Source organism: Panthera tigris, chromosome C1, assembly GCF_018350195.1.
Source record: "Panthera tigris isolate Pti1 chromosome C1, P.tigris_Pti1_mat1.1, whole genome shotgun sequence".
Lineage (NCBI taxonomy): Eukaryota > Metazoa > Chordata > Mammalia > Carnivora > Felidae > Panthera > Panthera tigris.
This window is the reverse complement of record NC_056667.1, coordinates 212,947,443-212,964,000: the sequence shown is the minus strand read 5'-3', so window position 1 is coordinate 212,964,000 and position 16,558 is coordinate 212,947,443. Positions and strand designations below refer to the sequence as shown.

Here is a 16,558-nt window from a genome sequence, read left to right as displayed (position 1 = left end):
GCCCCCTTCCCACCACCCCTAGGCACTTGCCTAGAATCTTCTAGAATACCGCCTCCCCTTCTCCCCACCTCCCCTTTCTCTGCTGGCTCTGCCCCACACCTATTTCCACGCTGTCTTCTGTCAAAACAGCCCCCCACCCTCACCCACCTCTACTCCTCCCCCTTCCTTCCTTTTTTCTTCCTCTTCCTCTTTTTCTCATTCATTTCTCTTTCCTTCTTCCCTGTCTCTCCATTGCCTTTCTCCCCCCATCTTTCCATCTCATTTCCTCCATGTTTCCTTCCCTCCCTCACCTGAGCATGAGGTAGGACTGACTTACGTTGGTTTCCTCTCAGCCAATAAAGACAGCAGTGGTGGAGGTGATGGCTCCCCCATGTCAGCCGGTCACCCGGGTGGGTGTTCTACACGTTTTAGGCTTTCCTGCCTCAGTGCCAGGTGCCTCACTGATTCGCCACAAGGCCCAAATGCCAGTGACGACCAGTGTCATCAACAACACTGGGAAGGAAGAGAGGCCTCTCTCTCTGAGAGGCCACATGGCCCTGCCTCCTCATCCTCCCTTGCCAGAGTCCACCCTTCCCAGGGGGCCAACACCCAGCCAGGTCTGGACACACTTTTGGGGTGGAGACCCGGGTCTGAGCTCCACCGTCTGTACGCGTCAGCCACATTCGTACTTAACAGCAGGGGTGGGGGTGGGGGGGGCGTTGAACGAAGTTAGTTTACATCCTTCCCTCCCCTCTCTGATTATCTGGAAGCCTGAGAAAGGTGGAGAGAGAGCAAGGTCACAGAGGGCCAGGATTGCTTCCTCCTGCGGGTCACGATGCACTCATCATGAGGTCCCTCTACAAAGAACGGACGGATGGACGGACCAGGAGTGGCCCTTTGGTTTTGCCAAAAAGACAGAAGCCCCAGGAGAAGAGCGGACGCAATTAACATGAGAAAGCCAGTAAAGCCTTTGCCGCTTCACTTGGCCAAGTTTTTCAGGCCTGATTCTTATTTTAGGAGCCTCACATTCTGGTGGCACTGAGCAGACTCAGGTGTAAGGAATGAGTTATTTAGAAACTGTGGCTCAGCTCAGAAAAGAGTATGAGGTTTTGCCTCGACACAAAAAGAGGAACCAGAGTTAAAATAAGCGGCAGTTGGCGAGGACCGAGGACTGAGGCCCCGTCGAGTCTCTGACTTGGCCTCATGGGGCACGTGCTTTAACTAGCTCCTCAGCAGCCAGCTACTCTCATTATTTCGGTAAGGTGTTGTCTTTCTGTAGGAAGGTGTATCCTTAGGCGTGGAAGCTTCCACAGGCTGCCCATCCTCACAGATCCCCGCACCCTGGTTACCTGCTGTTGGCCACCAAAGAGGTCGCAGGCCCGGTGCCGGGGTCGGGAGCACACGTGTCCAGCAGGGCCCCAGCTCTTCTAGGGAACCTGCCCGCCCATCGCCCTGGCTGAGCGTGGCCTCAGGTAACCCTCTGTCCTCACACTCTGACTGTGGGGCAGGTAGTGGCTCGGGCAGCCCGTTCACACACAGGCCCGTGGCCCCCGAGTGGCCTGTGCAGAGAAAGCTGTTGGTGGCTGAGCCACCCAGATTACCTCTGGGGACTGGAACTGAGAAGTGCACCTGTTGGTGGGAGAAAGAGCGGACCCACAGAGAAGGGCTGAGTCGCGGCAGGCTGTACCCGGGTGCAGGGCCCCAAACCCTCTGGTCCCAGTCCAGGCCTTCTCCCTCGGTGCCCCGCCACCCCGCCACGCACAGCCACACAGGCCACCCAGCAGCAAGGGTGCGAAGGTGAGTGGGGGGAGGGAGGGGCGGGGCACACTAGACGCAGTCTATACGTGTTTACAGGTCGTGGGTACCGCTGTATATACAAGAAGCCACAAAGTTGTGTCTTTTCCAGCTTAAGGCCTAGTCATATTTAAAGTCTTCTGCCCTTTGAAGGAAAAGAAGAAACCACAAGGGGAAAAAAAGATCAAAAGCATTGACCAACTTTTAACTTAAGAGAGTGTAGACTCCTTTCAGCAAACCACCTGTCAGGGATGCCAACCCGGCCAGGAAAGTTCACACAGTCCTAGACATACGTAAAGTGGTAGAGGCAGCTGAGGCCCACTGCCCGCCCCACACGGGCCTCCCCGAGGCCTCACCCTGCGGGCGAGGAGCCCACGTGAGAGACAACTGTACCAGTGGTCAGCGGCCGCCAGGGACATGAACGGACAGTCTTATACTAGATGTGCCATTCATCCTTGGTGACCAAGCTGAGACAGGGGGACACCCCAGGCTAGCCAAAACTCTTCAGATGGATACTCTTCAGATACTGGTGTAGGTGCACATGTGGAAAGGACGAAGAAGCCAAAAGCGGCTCTCAGCCTGACCTCTACCGGGTGGAGTAATTCCCAGTGAGTCCAAACTTGTATCTCCCAGAAGCCCCTGCATCAAACAGCCCCAGCTGCCTGAGGAGGCAGCTTCACAACCCCCTGGGTTGGTTCAAGCATGCCCTTAGGACATCACTCTCTGACAAGTGGCTCATTGAAGTGATTCCTTTGACCCTGTAAATAGGCTCCCCAGAGGCGCTCTACTCCACACAGCTTCTCCCCAGAGGCGCTCTACTCCACACAGCTTCTCCCCAGAGGCGCTCTACTCCACACAGCTTCTCCCCAGAGGTGCTCCACTCCACACAGCTTCTCCCTCTTGACACATTTCCAGCGACCTGTGCCCCAGGGACTCGCCTGCTGTCCTGCCCTCTAGTCCAGCCCTGTTTCCATAACTGCATCTAGTTCTGGACAAAATGCATCCTTCCCTTCACGTTCTGGAATCAACGATAGGGCCCCACCTCTCTTCCTCCACTTTTACTTTCTTTTCAACTAAACCCCACAGACCCCGTTGCTCCTCCTACATGACACGGTGTCCCAGCCCTGCTCTATTCCTCTGCTCCGCTCCACACACAGGTGCACCCTATTTGTTGGTGCCTCTCGAGAACTGAGCGTGACTCCTCTGTCCCTGCTGAGGACACTGAGAGCATCACCTCCTTTGTTCTGACCACCCCCATGCTCTCTTAACACAGCCAGATAAAAATAGCTCCCCTGGCCTCCACCTCACTTGGTTGTCATGCACTGCGGTCACACAGAGCCCGTGGTGTTTGTCATGCAAACTATGTGTAGGGTGGTCTTTCCAGACTTGGAAAGACTTGTGCAGCTGATTCTTTGTTAACATTTAATGGCAAATTTTACACACTTGGACTTCACCTGGTGCAGCCAGGTGCCATGAGCATCAGCCTTGGGCAGAACAGGCGTCTGCGAAGTGAAAGTTACCATCTCACGCTAACCCGCCGGGCAATCATCTAGTCCCTCAGGAAAAACGGTCTGTTCTCCTGGAAGTTCCCCCTCCTCTCCTCCCTGGCCCACTGACCTTCACTCAGCTGAGCTCCCTGAAGGAAAGAATTGACAAGCCACAGTCCCCTTCCTCTGTCTCTGGGCATCCTTCCTCACCATCGTTCTCCTTTGCACTCAGGAACACAAGTTAATGTCTGTCAGGCCTGCTTCCTCGTGTCACGGAGCGGGGTTAATCTGCAGGGTCATAGTTTAGCTACTAAGCCACCCCCAACCACAGACTTCTGGGGGAGAAAGAGGCTCAGCCGGGCCCTCATGTCCAGGCTGTCTGGGGCACAGGCTTTTCTTCTCTTCTTCTTCTTCTTTGTCACCTACTTCTGCCAACACGGGCTCCACGCAGGGCCAGGTGTCTAGGTTAATAAAGGGCTTACCTGGACAGTGAATTTATCATCTTCATTGGGCAGAATCCTGTACGTGTAAACACAATTCCGATACCTGAAATAGACCAAAGACTTTATCAGAACCACGCGAGAGAATTCATTTCTCTGGAGAATTCCTGACCTGGCTGGAGGAATCTGGGCATGATGTCTCTGAACTTTGGAGCTGATCATACGGAGGTGGAGATCGGCCTTGACATTGAGCAGTCCTGTACCAAGCCCCCTTCCCCACCCCCTCCACACCCAAGGCACTTTAGGAAGAAAGGCAGTAGGGTCTTTTGCGCGTGATTTACGTTGGCGCTTGACAGCTTCGTGGTCTGATTTAAAGGAATCCGCCATCAAGACAGCTTCGTTACAGGAGTTTCACTTACTCAGCCCCTCCTGGGTGCCTGGCACTCTGCTCAACATTTATACGTGTTGGGTAACTAGATCTTAAAATTATACCCCGATTTTTAAAAATTTAAAACCATGCAGAAAGGTAAAGGATGAAAAATAAATGTCTCCTTCTCCTGCTCCTGTGGAGCCCCACTTCTTAGATTTACTACTCCTTTTTGTAAGCCATTCCGGAACTTTTAAACATACATGCAAGCTTATATGTCCCTGTCTTTTTAAATGCAAATAATATCATAGTATACATGCTGTTCTGAAATTTGCTTTTCTCACCCAAAAAAAAAAAAAAAATCTTAGAATTCTTCCCAACTCATGTTCTACCATGTGGTTGTGTGATCATTTATTTGACCAGCCTATGATGAGAGATGAGTAGCTGCTTCTTAACTTTTTATCATCTCTGTGCCTATATCTCACATGCACTGGTGAAGTCACAGATTCAGCCTCCCCGTCAGTACAACGGGGACAGGAACAACACCTACCTGTTGCTGTGTCGATTAAGTGAGTTAACGTACGAAAAGCATTTCTTCTCATTTTTTTTTTTTAACATTTATTTATTTTTGAGACAGAGAGAGAGAGCATGAACAGGGGAGGGTCAGAGGAAGAGGGAGACATAGAATCTGAAACAGGCTCCAGGCTCTGAGCTGTCAGCACAGAGCCCGACGCGGGGCTCGAACTCACAGACCACGAGATCGTGACCTGAGCCGAAGTCGGACGCTCAACCGACTGAGCCACCCAGGCACCCCATTTCTTCTCATTTTTTAATGTTTACCTATTGATTTAGGAGAGCGAGAAAGCACATGCACGTGGCCGGGAGAGACAGAGAACTCCAAGGAGCACGATGTGGGGCTTGAACTCACGAACTGTGAGATCATGACCTGAGCCAACATCAAGAGTCAGACGCTTGGCCGACTGGGCCACCTGGCACCCCTGAAAAGCATTTGAACATGCCTGGAGCACGCTAAACCCTGCACGTGCTGACATTTACTAGCGGTTGTGGGGAGGTCGGCACGAGAAGAGCTGGACACGGGCTCTAGATTTTGAGACAGGGACTACCGATTGCCTTCCCGTGAGGCTGTGTCACTTTTTTCTCCCACTAACCGGATATGTCTGTTTCCCCACACCCTGCCAACTGGCTGTTATCAGACATTTCAATCTTTGCAAATCTGAGAGGTGAAAGAAAAATGATCGCTTACTTTAATCTGCCTTTCTTTATGAGGAAGGTTGAACGCTTTCTCTTATGTTTCATAGTTGTCTTTCTTTTTCTGCGAATTTCTTTTTACAAACTGACATTTTCTGCGAATTACATTTTTTAAGACCATCTTTTGTTTATTTATTTGCCAGACTTTGATAGATGCTACCCTATTTTGGAGTTGTCATTGACAGTGCTCATGGGACTTTTTTTTTTTTTTTAGCTGTGTTTTACGATTTTATGTGGTCAATTTTACAATCTTTTTTGGCTTTTGAACCAATGGATATTTCAAGAAAGTTTTAGAGAATTTGTTTTGCGTAATTTCACTTCCACCTGGTTCAGTTCTCACAGGGAAGTTTCTTTTCCTGTCTTGTCTCATCTCTGAATTCTCAGCAACCTGCACCCTGTCTCCAGAGCCTGAGCTGACAGCGCACCTGGCTTATGTCAGAGATGTCAGGGATGACTCTCTAGGCCACTGCCACGTCACCTCCCGCACAGGTCCCAGAAACGGAGGACGGCCCCAGGACCCCAGTCCAAGCCCCCCGTCGCCATCCCCTCCAGCCTCAGCCCCCTGTGCAGAGCCAGCAACAAATGCCAAGAGTGGCTCCGCCCTGCTACCCCCTTATCTTTCACTGCTGGCTCTCTCGCGACACTTCCTCCAGTAGATATGCAAATGACACCGGGGCCAGAAGAGTCTCATTTGGCTGAGGGCAGCTGGTTTGTGCAAGAAGTTCAGCAGGCCCCAAACACCAGCCCCTAAAGCAAAAGAACAGGGTCCCAAGGAGAGGGGCGCAGACAGCTGCACGGAACCGGAACGGCCCTTCAGTTAATCAAGTGTGGCAGACAAGCCGTTAGGGCCTTTTCAGAGAAGTTCTAGGAAAGACAGACTCAGTTCCATGCTGTTCAAAGAGACCAGGATTCAGAAGCTAGTCCGATAGGAAGAGAGGACATTGCCCCTTAGACACTGATATCTCAGCAGCCCCGGTGCACAGGGCCAGACAAGCCAACCCCGGAGCCGGGTCATTTCAGGTCTTTGTGGGGAAAAGGTACAACGTCACCACCACCACCACTCATGCCACACCCACAGCCCACAGGAGATGAGTTGTTCCAGACTGCGTGCCGTGGGGCTCCGGGGGCTCCGCGAGCAGGTAGAGGGGGGCACTCCTTGGTCTCCCTCACTCCTCAGCCGCTACACCGCATTCTGGTCCCAGATGCACAAACGTTGTACAAATGCACACATGTACACACACACACAACACACATATACGTGTACATACAAGCGTATCTCCACACAGAGACGTGGCACCGACATGTACACGCACAATCTCACATGTAAAATGTTTCAAGTGAAGATTCCACGACTCTATCAGCTTTGACAACGACCACACGGGAACGCAATCCAGACAGCGTGCTTGGCTGCGTCATCCAGCCCTTCCCAGCTCTTTTGGGGTGACTCAGTAACAATTTAGGGTGCTAACACACGCCCTCGGCTGCTACTCCTTCCAGTGAGCAGGTCGCATTTCAAGGTGAATGTGTTAGGAACAGTCCCACTGGAGACCCACGTTGGGATGGTGCCGGGCTGGGTATGGAGGAGGCTGTCCCACCTCAGATGACGTGGGGCTTACAGCAAATTTCCCGCATGACTCCCAACAGCTGCCAGGTGACAGCAGGTGCCCATCCTGTTCTAAGAGGGAAGATGCTTCCCGGGAAGGGCATTTCCTGATCAATCCCAATATGGTTGGGGAAGTTATACGTAAATGCAGGAGGACAAGCGGGGGCACCTGGGTGGCTCAGTCGGTTGAGCGTCCAACTCAGCTAAGGTCATGATCTCGCGGTTGGTGAGTTCAAGCCCCACGTTGGGCTCTGTGCTGACAGCTCAGAGCCTGGAGCCGGCTTCCGGCTCTGTGTCTCCCTCTCTCTCTGCCCCTCTCCTGCTCGCACTCTGTCTCTTTCTTTCTCAAAAATAAATAAACATTAAATAAAAATTTTTTTTTAATGCAAGAGGACAAGGAAACAGAAGTAGGAAGAAATATCAGAGCACTTTTATTCTGTCAGATAAACAGGACTATATCTGTATGACTATTCCTAGCCAAATAAACACTGACGAGCATACCCAGAAACATCCTTCGCCACGGCCAGCCCCATGCGGGGAGAAAGAGAGAGAAAGAGAAAGAGGCAGAAATCAAACTCTAAAATTCAAGAACCTCATGAGTGTCTCTGTCTCGCTTTGCTGATTGGCTTAGCATGCCCTATAATTGTTTTTAAGTCCCTTTGTAACTCTTGTTACATATCAGTTCAATTTCTAGTGCTGTTTGTACATGTTTTGTTTTTCTTCCTTAAGTGTTGTAGACAAGATGGGGTGGGAGAACAAGGGGTGGAAACCTTGTGTTCAAAAAAGCCACTTGGACCCGTATAGAAACAAGGGAAAATGTGTGTCAGCCCTAGGAACCAACAGTGTTTGTTCACCGTTCACCACCAGAACCTCAAAGAATCCCAGAGAAAGAGAGTAAGAAAATGGATGAATTATAAGAAGCCATTAGTTCAGAAGAGAGAAGGTGAGGGAAGGCCAGGTGGCCAGGTGAGAGGCAGAGGGGAGGCAGCCAGAGTGCTGTTGGGGGTCTGCTGAGCACCCTGCCCCAGCAGTCTGGGGGTCCAGCAAATTGTTCCTTATATGAGACCCCTGGGAGGAAGCCCACCTATCCTTGAGGCCATACCACCCCTCATCACTTACCCCCATCAGCTAGATCTCAGATCAGGGCTCCCACCCCCATCCTTGCTGGTCCTTTTTTTTTTTTTTTTTTTTTTGCTAGTAAGAGGATTTGGGCAAAAACCCACTCTGATCTCCAAAAGAATCTGACTCGACATTTCCTGACAGTTCTTTGTCAGAAAAGAAAAACCACCAGACATATGAAAACATATCACCACTCAAGGGCATCATTTTTCTAAGGACTCAAAGGCGTTACCGCCATGTTTCATAGAATCACTGCGAAAAGAATAAAAGACATTCTGGAGAAGTCTGATTGTGAACTCAGCACACCATTGCATTGCTGGTGTGGGAAAAGTCAGTTGTGAGAACTGAGCAGCAGGAGACAAAGGAAAAGTGATCAGAAGTGGAAAACGTGGAGTTCACGAGTCAGCACTAAATACCACAACAGCTTGTGTCCTGGGGAATGTTACCGGGGAAGAAAAGTTCGAGAAATTCAGTACAGAAAGAAAAGACAGGGAGGAAAGATAAGAGACAAGAAGGATCTCTGTCCTCATACATGCATAAATAGGGGTTTCTGAAAGCACAGATGCTTTTTTTTAAAAACTTTTTTAAAAAATGTTTACATATTTATTTTGAGAGAGAGAGAGAGTACACGCACGCAAGTTGGGGAGGGGCAGAGAGAGGAGAGAGAATCCAAAGCAGGCTCCATGCTATCAGCACAGATCCTGATGCGGGGCTTGATCCCATGACCCGTGAGCCGAAATCGAGTCGGATGCTTAACCAACTGAGCCACCCAGGCACCTGAAATATTTAAAAAGTATCTCTGGGGCACCTGGCTGGCTCAGTTGGGAGACCATATGACTCTTGATCTTGGGATCATGAGTTCAAGCCCCAAGGTGGGTGTAGAGATTGCTTAAAAATAAATTTTTTTATGGGCATGCAAGCGGGTGCAGCCACTCTGGAAAACAGGATGGAGCTTCCTAAAAAAACTAAAAATAGAACTACCCTACGACCCAGCAATTGCACTACTACGCATTTATCCACAGGATACAGGTGTGCTGTTTCGAAGGGACACATGCACCCCCATGTTTATAGCAGCACTATCAACAATAGCCAAAGGATGGAAAGAGCCCAAATGTCCATCGATGGATGAATGGATAAAGAAGATGTGGTATATAGATACAATGGAGTATTACTCGGCAAGCAAAAAGAATGAAATCTTGCCATTGGCAACTACGTGGATGGAACCGGAGGCTATTATGCTAAGAGAAATTAGTCAGTCAGAGAAAGACAAAAATCATATGACTTCACTCATCTGAGAACTTTAAGAGACAAAACAGATGAACATAAGGGAAGGGAACCAAAAACAATATAAAAACAGGGAGGGGAACAAAACAGAAGAGACTCATAAATATGGAGAACAAACTGAGGGTTACCGGAGGGGTTGTGGGAGGGGGGATGGGCTAAATGGGGAAGGGACGCTAAGGAATCTACTCCTGAAATCACTGTTGTACTATGTGCTAACTAATTTGGATGTAAATTTTAAAAAATAAGAAATAAAATTTAAAAAAATAAATAATTTTTTTAAAATAAAAAATAAATGAAAAATAAAAATGATCTCTATAAGTGGCTCTGAGGAAAAGCACCTCTGCCCAACTTTTTTTAATAATGATGATGCCACATAAATGTCTCCATATTTTATAAAACTTATATGACTCTTAAGCCACAACCTGACCCAAATCACATAAATCGATCTCACCTATGCACATATACACAAAAATCCTAAATAATTCAGAATACAATCAAAAGTTGTCATGATCAAAACCAGTTAATTTTAACCATGCAAAAATGGTTAATGTCAGGGACTTTATTTATTTATTTATTTATTAAAAGTTTTTTTTTTAACATTTTATTTATTTTTGCAAGACAGAGAGAGAGAGAGAGAGAGAGAGAGAGAGAGAGAGAGAGAGAGAGAGAGAGAGAGACAGCACGTGAGCAGGGGAGGGGCAGAGAGAGAAGGAGACACAGAATCCGAAGCAGGCTCCAGGCTCCAAGCTGTCAGCACAGAGCCCGATGCGGGCTCAAACCCACAAACCATGAGATCATGACCTGAGCCAAAGTCAAATGTTTAACCGACTGAGCCACCCAGGCGTCCCAATGTTAGGGACTTTATAAAATTAAGCTATTATACTGAAATAAGGGAAACAACGTATTATCTCAATAGATACTAAAAAGGCACTTGATAAAATTCAATACTTAGTCATTCAAAACTATTTATAAAACTAGGAAAAGATGGGTCCTTGTTTAACGTGACAACGAGCAACAACTAACTTTTATCAAGTGCTAACTCCATGCAGGTATTGTACCAAATTCTTTCCAGGAACTGTCACGTTTGATTCTCACAGAACTTCCTGAGGTTGATATGTTCTCTTCCCAATACCCTCCGCTGCAGTGTTTTAGAAATACTGGCCAATGTAATAAATTATGAAATCTAAACCAGAGTTATAAGTATTTGGACAGTAGACCACAAAATGATCACAATTTACATACAACAGGATTGTCCATCAAGAAAATCCAAGAGAAGCAAATGAAAAGCAATTTGAAACCAGGAGGAGTAAGGTAACAGAATAAAAGGTGAATTCATGAAAACTGTAACTTTCCTGTATGTTCTCAGTTACCACAAAAGGGTAACTGCAGGGGAAAAGCTATCATTTACAAAACTAACAAAATTGTAAAGTAATCAGAAGTAATCATAACAAGAAATATGAAGGATCTGTATGAAGAAAATGACACAATTTTAAATAGGGGTGGCTATACTTGTCATTAAGACTAATACTAAAATGTCCCTTTTCGCAAGTTATATTATGGATTTCATGGAATTCTAATTGGAGGTGCAACTGTCTTTTTTCCCAACTCGACAAAATTATTAGCTGGTTCGCCCGGAAGGATACTTGAAAACGATAGATGTGAAAATCCTAAAATAAAATCGTTTATAAAATTGTGGTGATGCATTTGGCATGATAGTGATGTAAGAAAATGGACAATAGGCAGAGCAGGGTTAACAGGCAAGAAAGAGATATATAAGACTTACTATACAGTGAAGGATGAATCAGAAAAGGAAAAGAAGTAAATCATTCAGTGAAAGTTCTTGAGAAAGATGATTGGCTACTTGAAAAAAATACACATACATCCTTGGCTTACGCTACTCATTAAATTAATTCCAGAGAGATTAAAGTGTCAAATGTAAAAAACAAAACAAAACAAAAAACAAAAAACTGGGGCACCTGGGTGGCTCAGTCGGTTTAGCATCCAACGCTTGATCTCGGCTCGTCATGATCTCACAGTCGGTGAGACTGAGCCCTGTGTTGGGCTCTGTGTTGACAGCATGGGGCCTGCTTGGGATTCTCTCTTTCCCTTTCTTTCTGCCCCTCCCCTTCTCTCAAAATAAATAAATAAACATACAAAAATGAAAAATTTATCATCTCTCCATCTGTTTTTCCCAAATACTTTGCACGTGATGTACACTTAAATTCAATTCACCAAATGACACTACTACATAGGTATTCTTTAAACAATTTTTTTTAAACGTTTAATTTTTGAGAGACAGAGAGAGACAGAGCATGAGCAGGGGAGGGGCAGAGAGAGAGAGAGGGTCACAGAATCTGAAGCAGGCCCCAGGCTCTGAGCTGTCAGCACAGAACCTGATGCGGGGCTCAAACTCACAAGTGAGATCATGACCTGAGCTGAAGTGGGACGCTTAACCGACTGAGCCACCCAGGCACCCCAAAAGGTATTCTTAGCCTGGTTTTCAGATAAGGAAACCAAGGGCCCGTGGAATTAGACAACTTGCTGGAGGTTGGACGGGCAGAGTCCTCCTTAGCCCAAGTCTATCAAGTTCCAAAGGCCCTGTCCTAACCCTCCTGCCTCCCACGAAAAAAAGAAAAAACCCAGAATATCTTGAGCGGAGGGACTCTCTACATTTAAAAGCAAAGGAGAAAGAGAGAAAAAATCACAAAGGAAAAAGAAGGGAAAAGTCTCTGAATGTCAAGAAAATCAAAGTTTAAAGGGAAACCACAGTGCAAATATTTGCAACAAATGTGATACAAAGACTTTATGCAAACAGATAACAGAAAAACCACACGGCAGCTTCAAAAGCAAAATGTCAGAGAGAATGGACAGACCATTCTCGGAAGAGGAATGATGAAGGTCAACGCACCTGTCAAACAAGTTTACCACGACTGCAATCAAGAAATGCAAAGAGAAATGAACAGGTATTAACCACCTTTCACCTTGCAACCTAATAATGTTTTTTTAGGAGCAAAGATTCAGCACACGGCCGCTGGAATGAGGTAGGCACTCTCTTGTACAGCCGACCAGAGCACAAAGTGGAACCACATTCTGGAGAGCCGTTGGTCTTTCTGTATCAAGAATCTAAAAAGTATTTCTATCCTTTGATCCAATAATTCCACCTCTGGGAATCTATACCCAGAAACGTCACAATTCTGCACAAAGACCTCCATCACCATCATATTTATAACAATAAAACACTGCTGGCGACTTAAATGCCATATCACACAAGTCATTTCATCAATTGTGGCACATGTTGTGCTAGAATCTTGGAGCCCGCTAAACATGATATTTAGGAAAATTTTTAACCAACTGAGGAATGTTAATGTAACACAGACCAAAATTATGTGCGTATAGCTAGATATAATATTACAGAGATTTCTACATCCCTGGAGAAAGAGGAATAAAGAGAATGAGAAGGTACACGTACAAATTAGCAGTATTCACATTTGTCTGTCAATAGGTGGGTGATTACTTTCTTTCTTTATACCTCTTTGCACATTATGCTTAATACTATTTTTTTAAGATTTTTTTCCAGTTTATTTATTTCTTTTTAGAGAGAGAGAGAGAGAGAGAGAATCCCAAGCAGGCTCCACACCATCAGCGCAGAGCCCGATGTGGGGCTCAAACCCACAAACCGCCAGATCATGACCTGAGCTGAAGTCTGATGCTTACCTGACTGAGCCACCCAGGATCCCCTTAACACTATTTTTTTTTTAAGTTACTTGAAAGGACACTGCGCTGTTTATCAGAAGATCTATTTCTGCATCGTCACTGATGCCTGTGATGGCCTCAACAAGCCTCGAGACTCTGGAGGGCAGGGTCCTGGCTATGAGTGCAAGGCCGGAGCAGCTGATGCTCTGGGGACCAGCCCTGTCTGGGGTGATTTTTAAAACGTAGTTGAACCCAAATTGTTTGGGTCCTGGTACTTGTTAATACAATGCTTTTCTTTCTTTCTTTCTTTCTTTCTTTCTTAATTTTTTTTTTTAACGTTTATTTATTTTTGAGACAGAGAGAGACAGAGCATGAACAGGGGAGGGGCAGAGAGAGAGGGAGACACAGAATCTGAAACGGGCTCCAGGCTCCGAGCTGTCCGCACAGAGCCCGACGCGGGGCTCGAACTCACGGACCGTGAGATCATGACCCGAGCCGAAGTCGGACGCTTAACCGACCGAGCCACCCAGGCACCCTGATACAATGCTTTTCTAATTAACGGACAACGGGGGTATGAAATGAGCACGGGAGAAAGGAAAGATCTGGTCCCCAGAGCTGCAGGCTTATTCTACCCACTCTGCTCTGGCAGGGCCTGCTTCGGCCACCTGCACTGATCCCCACCCCGTCCACATGCTGGGCTGGCTCCCTCTGCAGAGCCTTAGGACTTTTGTCCCCTCAGTAGCTCCCTCCCAAATGGGAACTAGTTAATCCCTCTTAAGACGGCCTCCATTCCTTCTTGATTTTATCTTCAATCTGCCTGGTGCTTCTTCCTGGCATCCATGCCCCAGACCCTTCTCTCTGTCAGGCTTCCGGGAGCTCAACCCTGGCCCCAGCGGCCACTGGACACTCATGCGCCATTCAAGTGCTCTTCCTGCCTTATCTTTTTGAGCACTTCCTCTGAGGAGGCCCCACATGACAGCTCGCTGTCTCCCGGAGGCTCCTACAGGGCTCCAGGAAGTTCTAGAAGTGTCACTCTGCCGGTGCTCTCTTTCCTTCTGCTGTGGAACTTTCTCCACAGAGGGGCCCTATACTCCTCTGCATCTGAAATGTCACTACTCACTTTATGAGTTGTAAAAAATAACGGCCAGGGTTTAGTGGGTGTTGACCGTGTGTGCCTGGCCTTGGGTCACACATTTTGCCCACATTCTCCCATTTTTACCCTCTCAGTAATCCAATGACAACAACAGAAAGACAAATAGGCCGACTTTTAAAATGGGCAAAGGATCTGAAGAGACATTTCTCCAAATAAAATAGACAAATGGCCGGGGCGCCTGGGTGGCTCAGTCGGTCGGGCGTCCGACTTTGGCTCAGGTCATGATCTCACAGTCTGTGAGTTCAAGCCCCATGTCGGGCTCTGTGCTGATGGCTCGGACCCTGGAGCCTGCTTCAGATTCTGTGTCTCCCTCTCTCTCTCAAAAAGAAATAAAAACATTAAAAAAAAAAAAAAAGATAGACAAATGGCCAATAAACACGAAAAGAAGCTCGACGTCGTTAATCATTTAGGGAGACGCAGCCCCAGGTCACAATAAGATGCCACTTCACAGCCACCAGAATCATTATCACCAAAAAGATAATAACGGGGGTTGGTGAAAATGTGGAACAGTCATGGCTGATGGGAACATAAAACAGTGCAGTTCCTGTGGAAAACAGTGCGACCGTTCCACAGAAAGCTACCATTACTATTTGACCCAGCAATCCCACCCAAGACCATTGAAAACACGTGTTCACACAAAACCTTGCACATGGGGGCACCTGGGTGGCTCACCCAGGTAAGTGCCTGACTCTTGGTTTCAGCTCAGGTCACGATCATGGGCGCGGTTTGTGCATTCGAGCCCCACGTCAGGCTCTGCGCTGACATTGTGGAGCCTGCTTGTGATTCTCTCTCTCCGCCCCCCCCTTCTGCCCCTCCCTCACTTGTGCTGTCTCTGTCTCTCTCAAAATAAATAAATAAACTTAAAAATTTTTTTAAATGTTTATTTCTTTATGAGCACGAGAAGGGGAGGGGCAGAGAGCGAGGGACGCACAGAATCAGAAGCAGGCTCCAGGCTCAGAGCTATCAGCACAGAGCCCGACGCGGGGCTCGAACCCACCAACCGTGGGACCATGACCTGAGCCGAAGTCAGACGCTTAATCGCCTGAGCCGCCCAGGCGCCCCAATAAATAAACTTTAAAAACAAAACCAAACCACAAAAACCTTGTACATGAATGTTCACAGCAGCATTTCTCATAATAGCCAAAACGACCCCAACGTCCACCAACTGATAAATGGATGATTAAAATGTGGCCTAGCCACACAACAGACTATTATTTAACCGTAATCATGCTACAACAGGGCTGAACTCCAAAAGCATTATGCTGGGTGGAAAAAGCCAGACACAAAGGCCGCATATTGTATGATTCCATTCACATAAAATATCCAGACCAGGCAAGTGTCAGAAAGTCTATTAGTGGTTGCCAAGGGTTGGAGGGTGGGGAAATCCCGAGTGAGTGCCAGTGGGTACAGGGTTTCTTTTTGGGATGATGGAGTTAGACACTGGTGATAATTGCACAACGCTAAGGATGTCCTAAACACCACTGAATTGTACACTGTGCAAAGGGTGATTTTGTGGGATGTGAATTATACCTCAATAAAAACAAATTAACCCCAGGAGTGGGCACCTCACCAGCGAGGACGCTGGGTGGGCGCAGGCAGGTTAGCGTCTCGCAAACACTAGAACTCACATCGAACGCAGCCAATCCCGGAGGGCTGTCCGCTAAGCACTGTGTCGCACGGCATGGATTGAGGCGGGAAGGGCAGACCCCTTGTGACCCCATCTCCGGGGCAACGAGGAACGCCTGGCCAGGAGCACTGCAGCCGTTTCACCACCATGTTTGGGTTCACGCTCCAGGAGAGCGGACCCTTCGACGGGGAGGCGCCAGTGTCTGTGCCCAGGTGAAGTTAACCCGCCAAGCAGGCCAGCTTGCAAAACACACCAAAGCCAGAGCCTACGCTGGTTCTGGAAGAGCTGCCCTGGTGTGCTGGGCACGGGCGCAGAAAGCCTGGAGACCGTCAGCTTCACCAGGTCGTTGTGAGTGAGTCCCTCACCGTGCACAGAAGACACCAGTGAGCCATTAACGCACAGGCCTTCACGGGCGCTCCACTCTCTCCCGTCTTGCGCACAGAAAGAAAACTCAGAAGAAAAAAGAACACTTGGACCAACTCTGACGTAAACTGGGTTTCAAGAGCCCGTGGTCCTCCAGCCTGGCTAGAGGCTACCGTTTGGACCAGTATTGGTCCCCACTTTCTGTCAACACCAGCTACGAAAACCAGTGTATTTCTTTGCATTGCACAAAAATAACCAGTGAGCAGTGCAAACTTGACTGAAACTTTGGAAGCGAATTGGAGGAAAGGGGGTTGTATCCATGCGATCACATCACCGGAAATGGCTTTATGCCTCTCCTGGACATTTCTGCCCTCCCAAGT

The 16,558-nt window shown here is 47.7% G+C and overlaps 1 protein-coding gene across 1 annotated transcript in view; it reads right to left on the bottom strand.

Moving 5' to 3' along the window:
- Window positions 1–16,558, bottom strand: part of INPP5D (inositol polyphosphate-5-phosphatase D) — a 121,725-nt gene that overhangs the window by 100,534 nt on the left and 4,633 nt on the right. Inside the window, 1 exon segment of the mRNA XM_042995668.1 lies at window positions 3,743–3,806. Within this exon segment, the coding sequence (XP_042851602.1) occupies window positions 3,743–3,806 (64 nt within the window).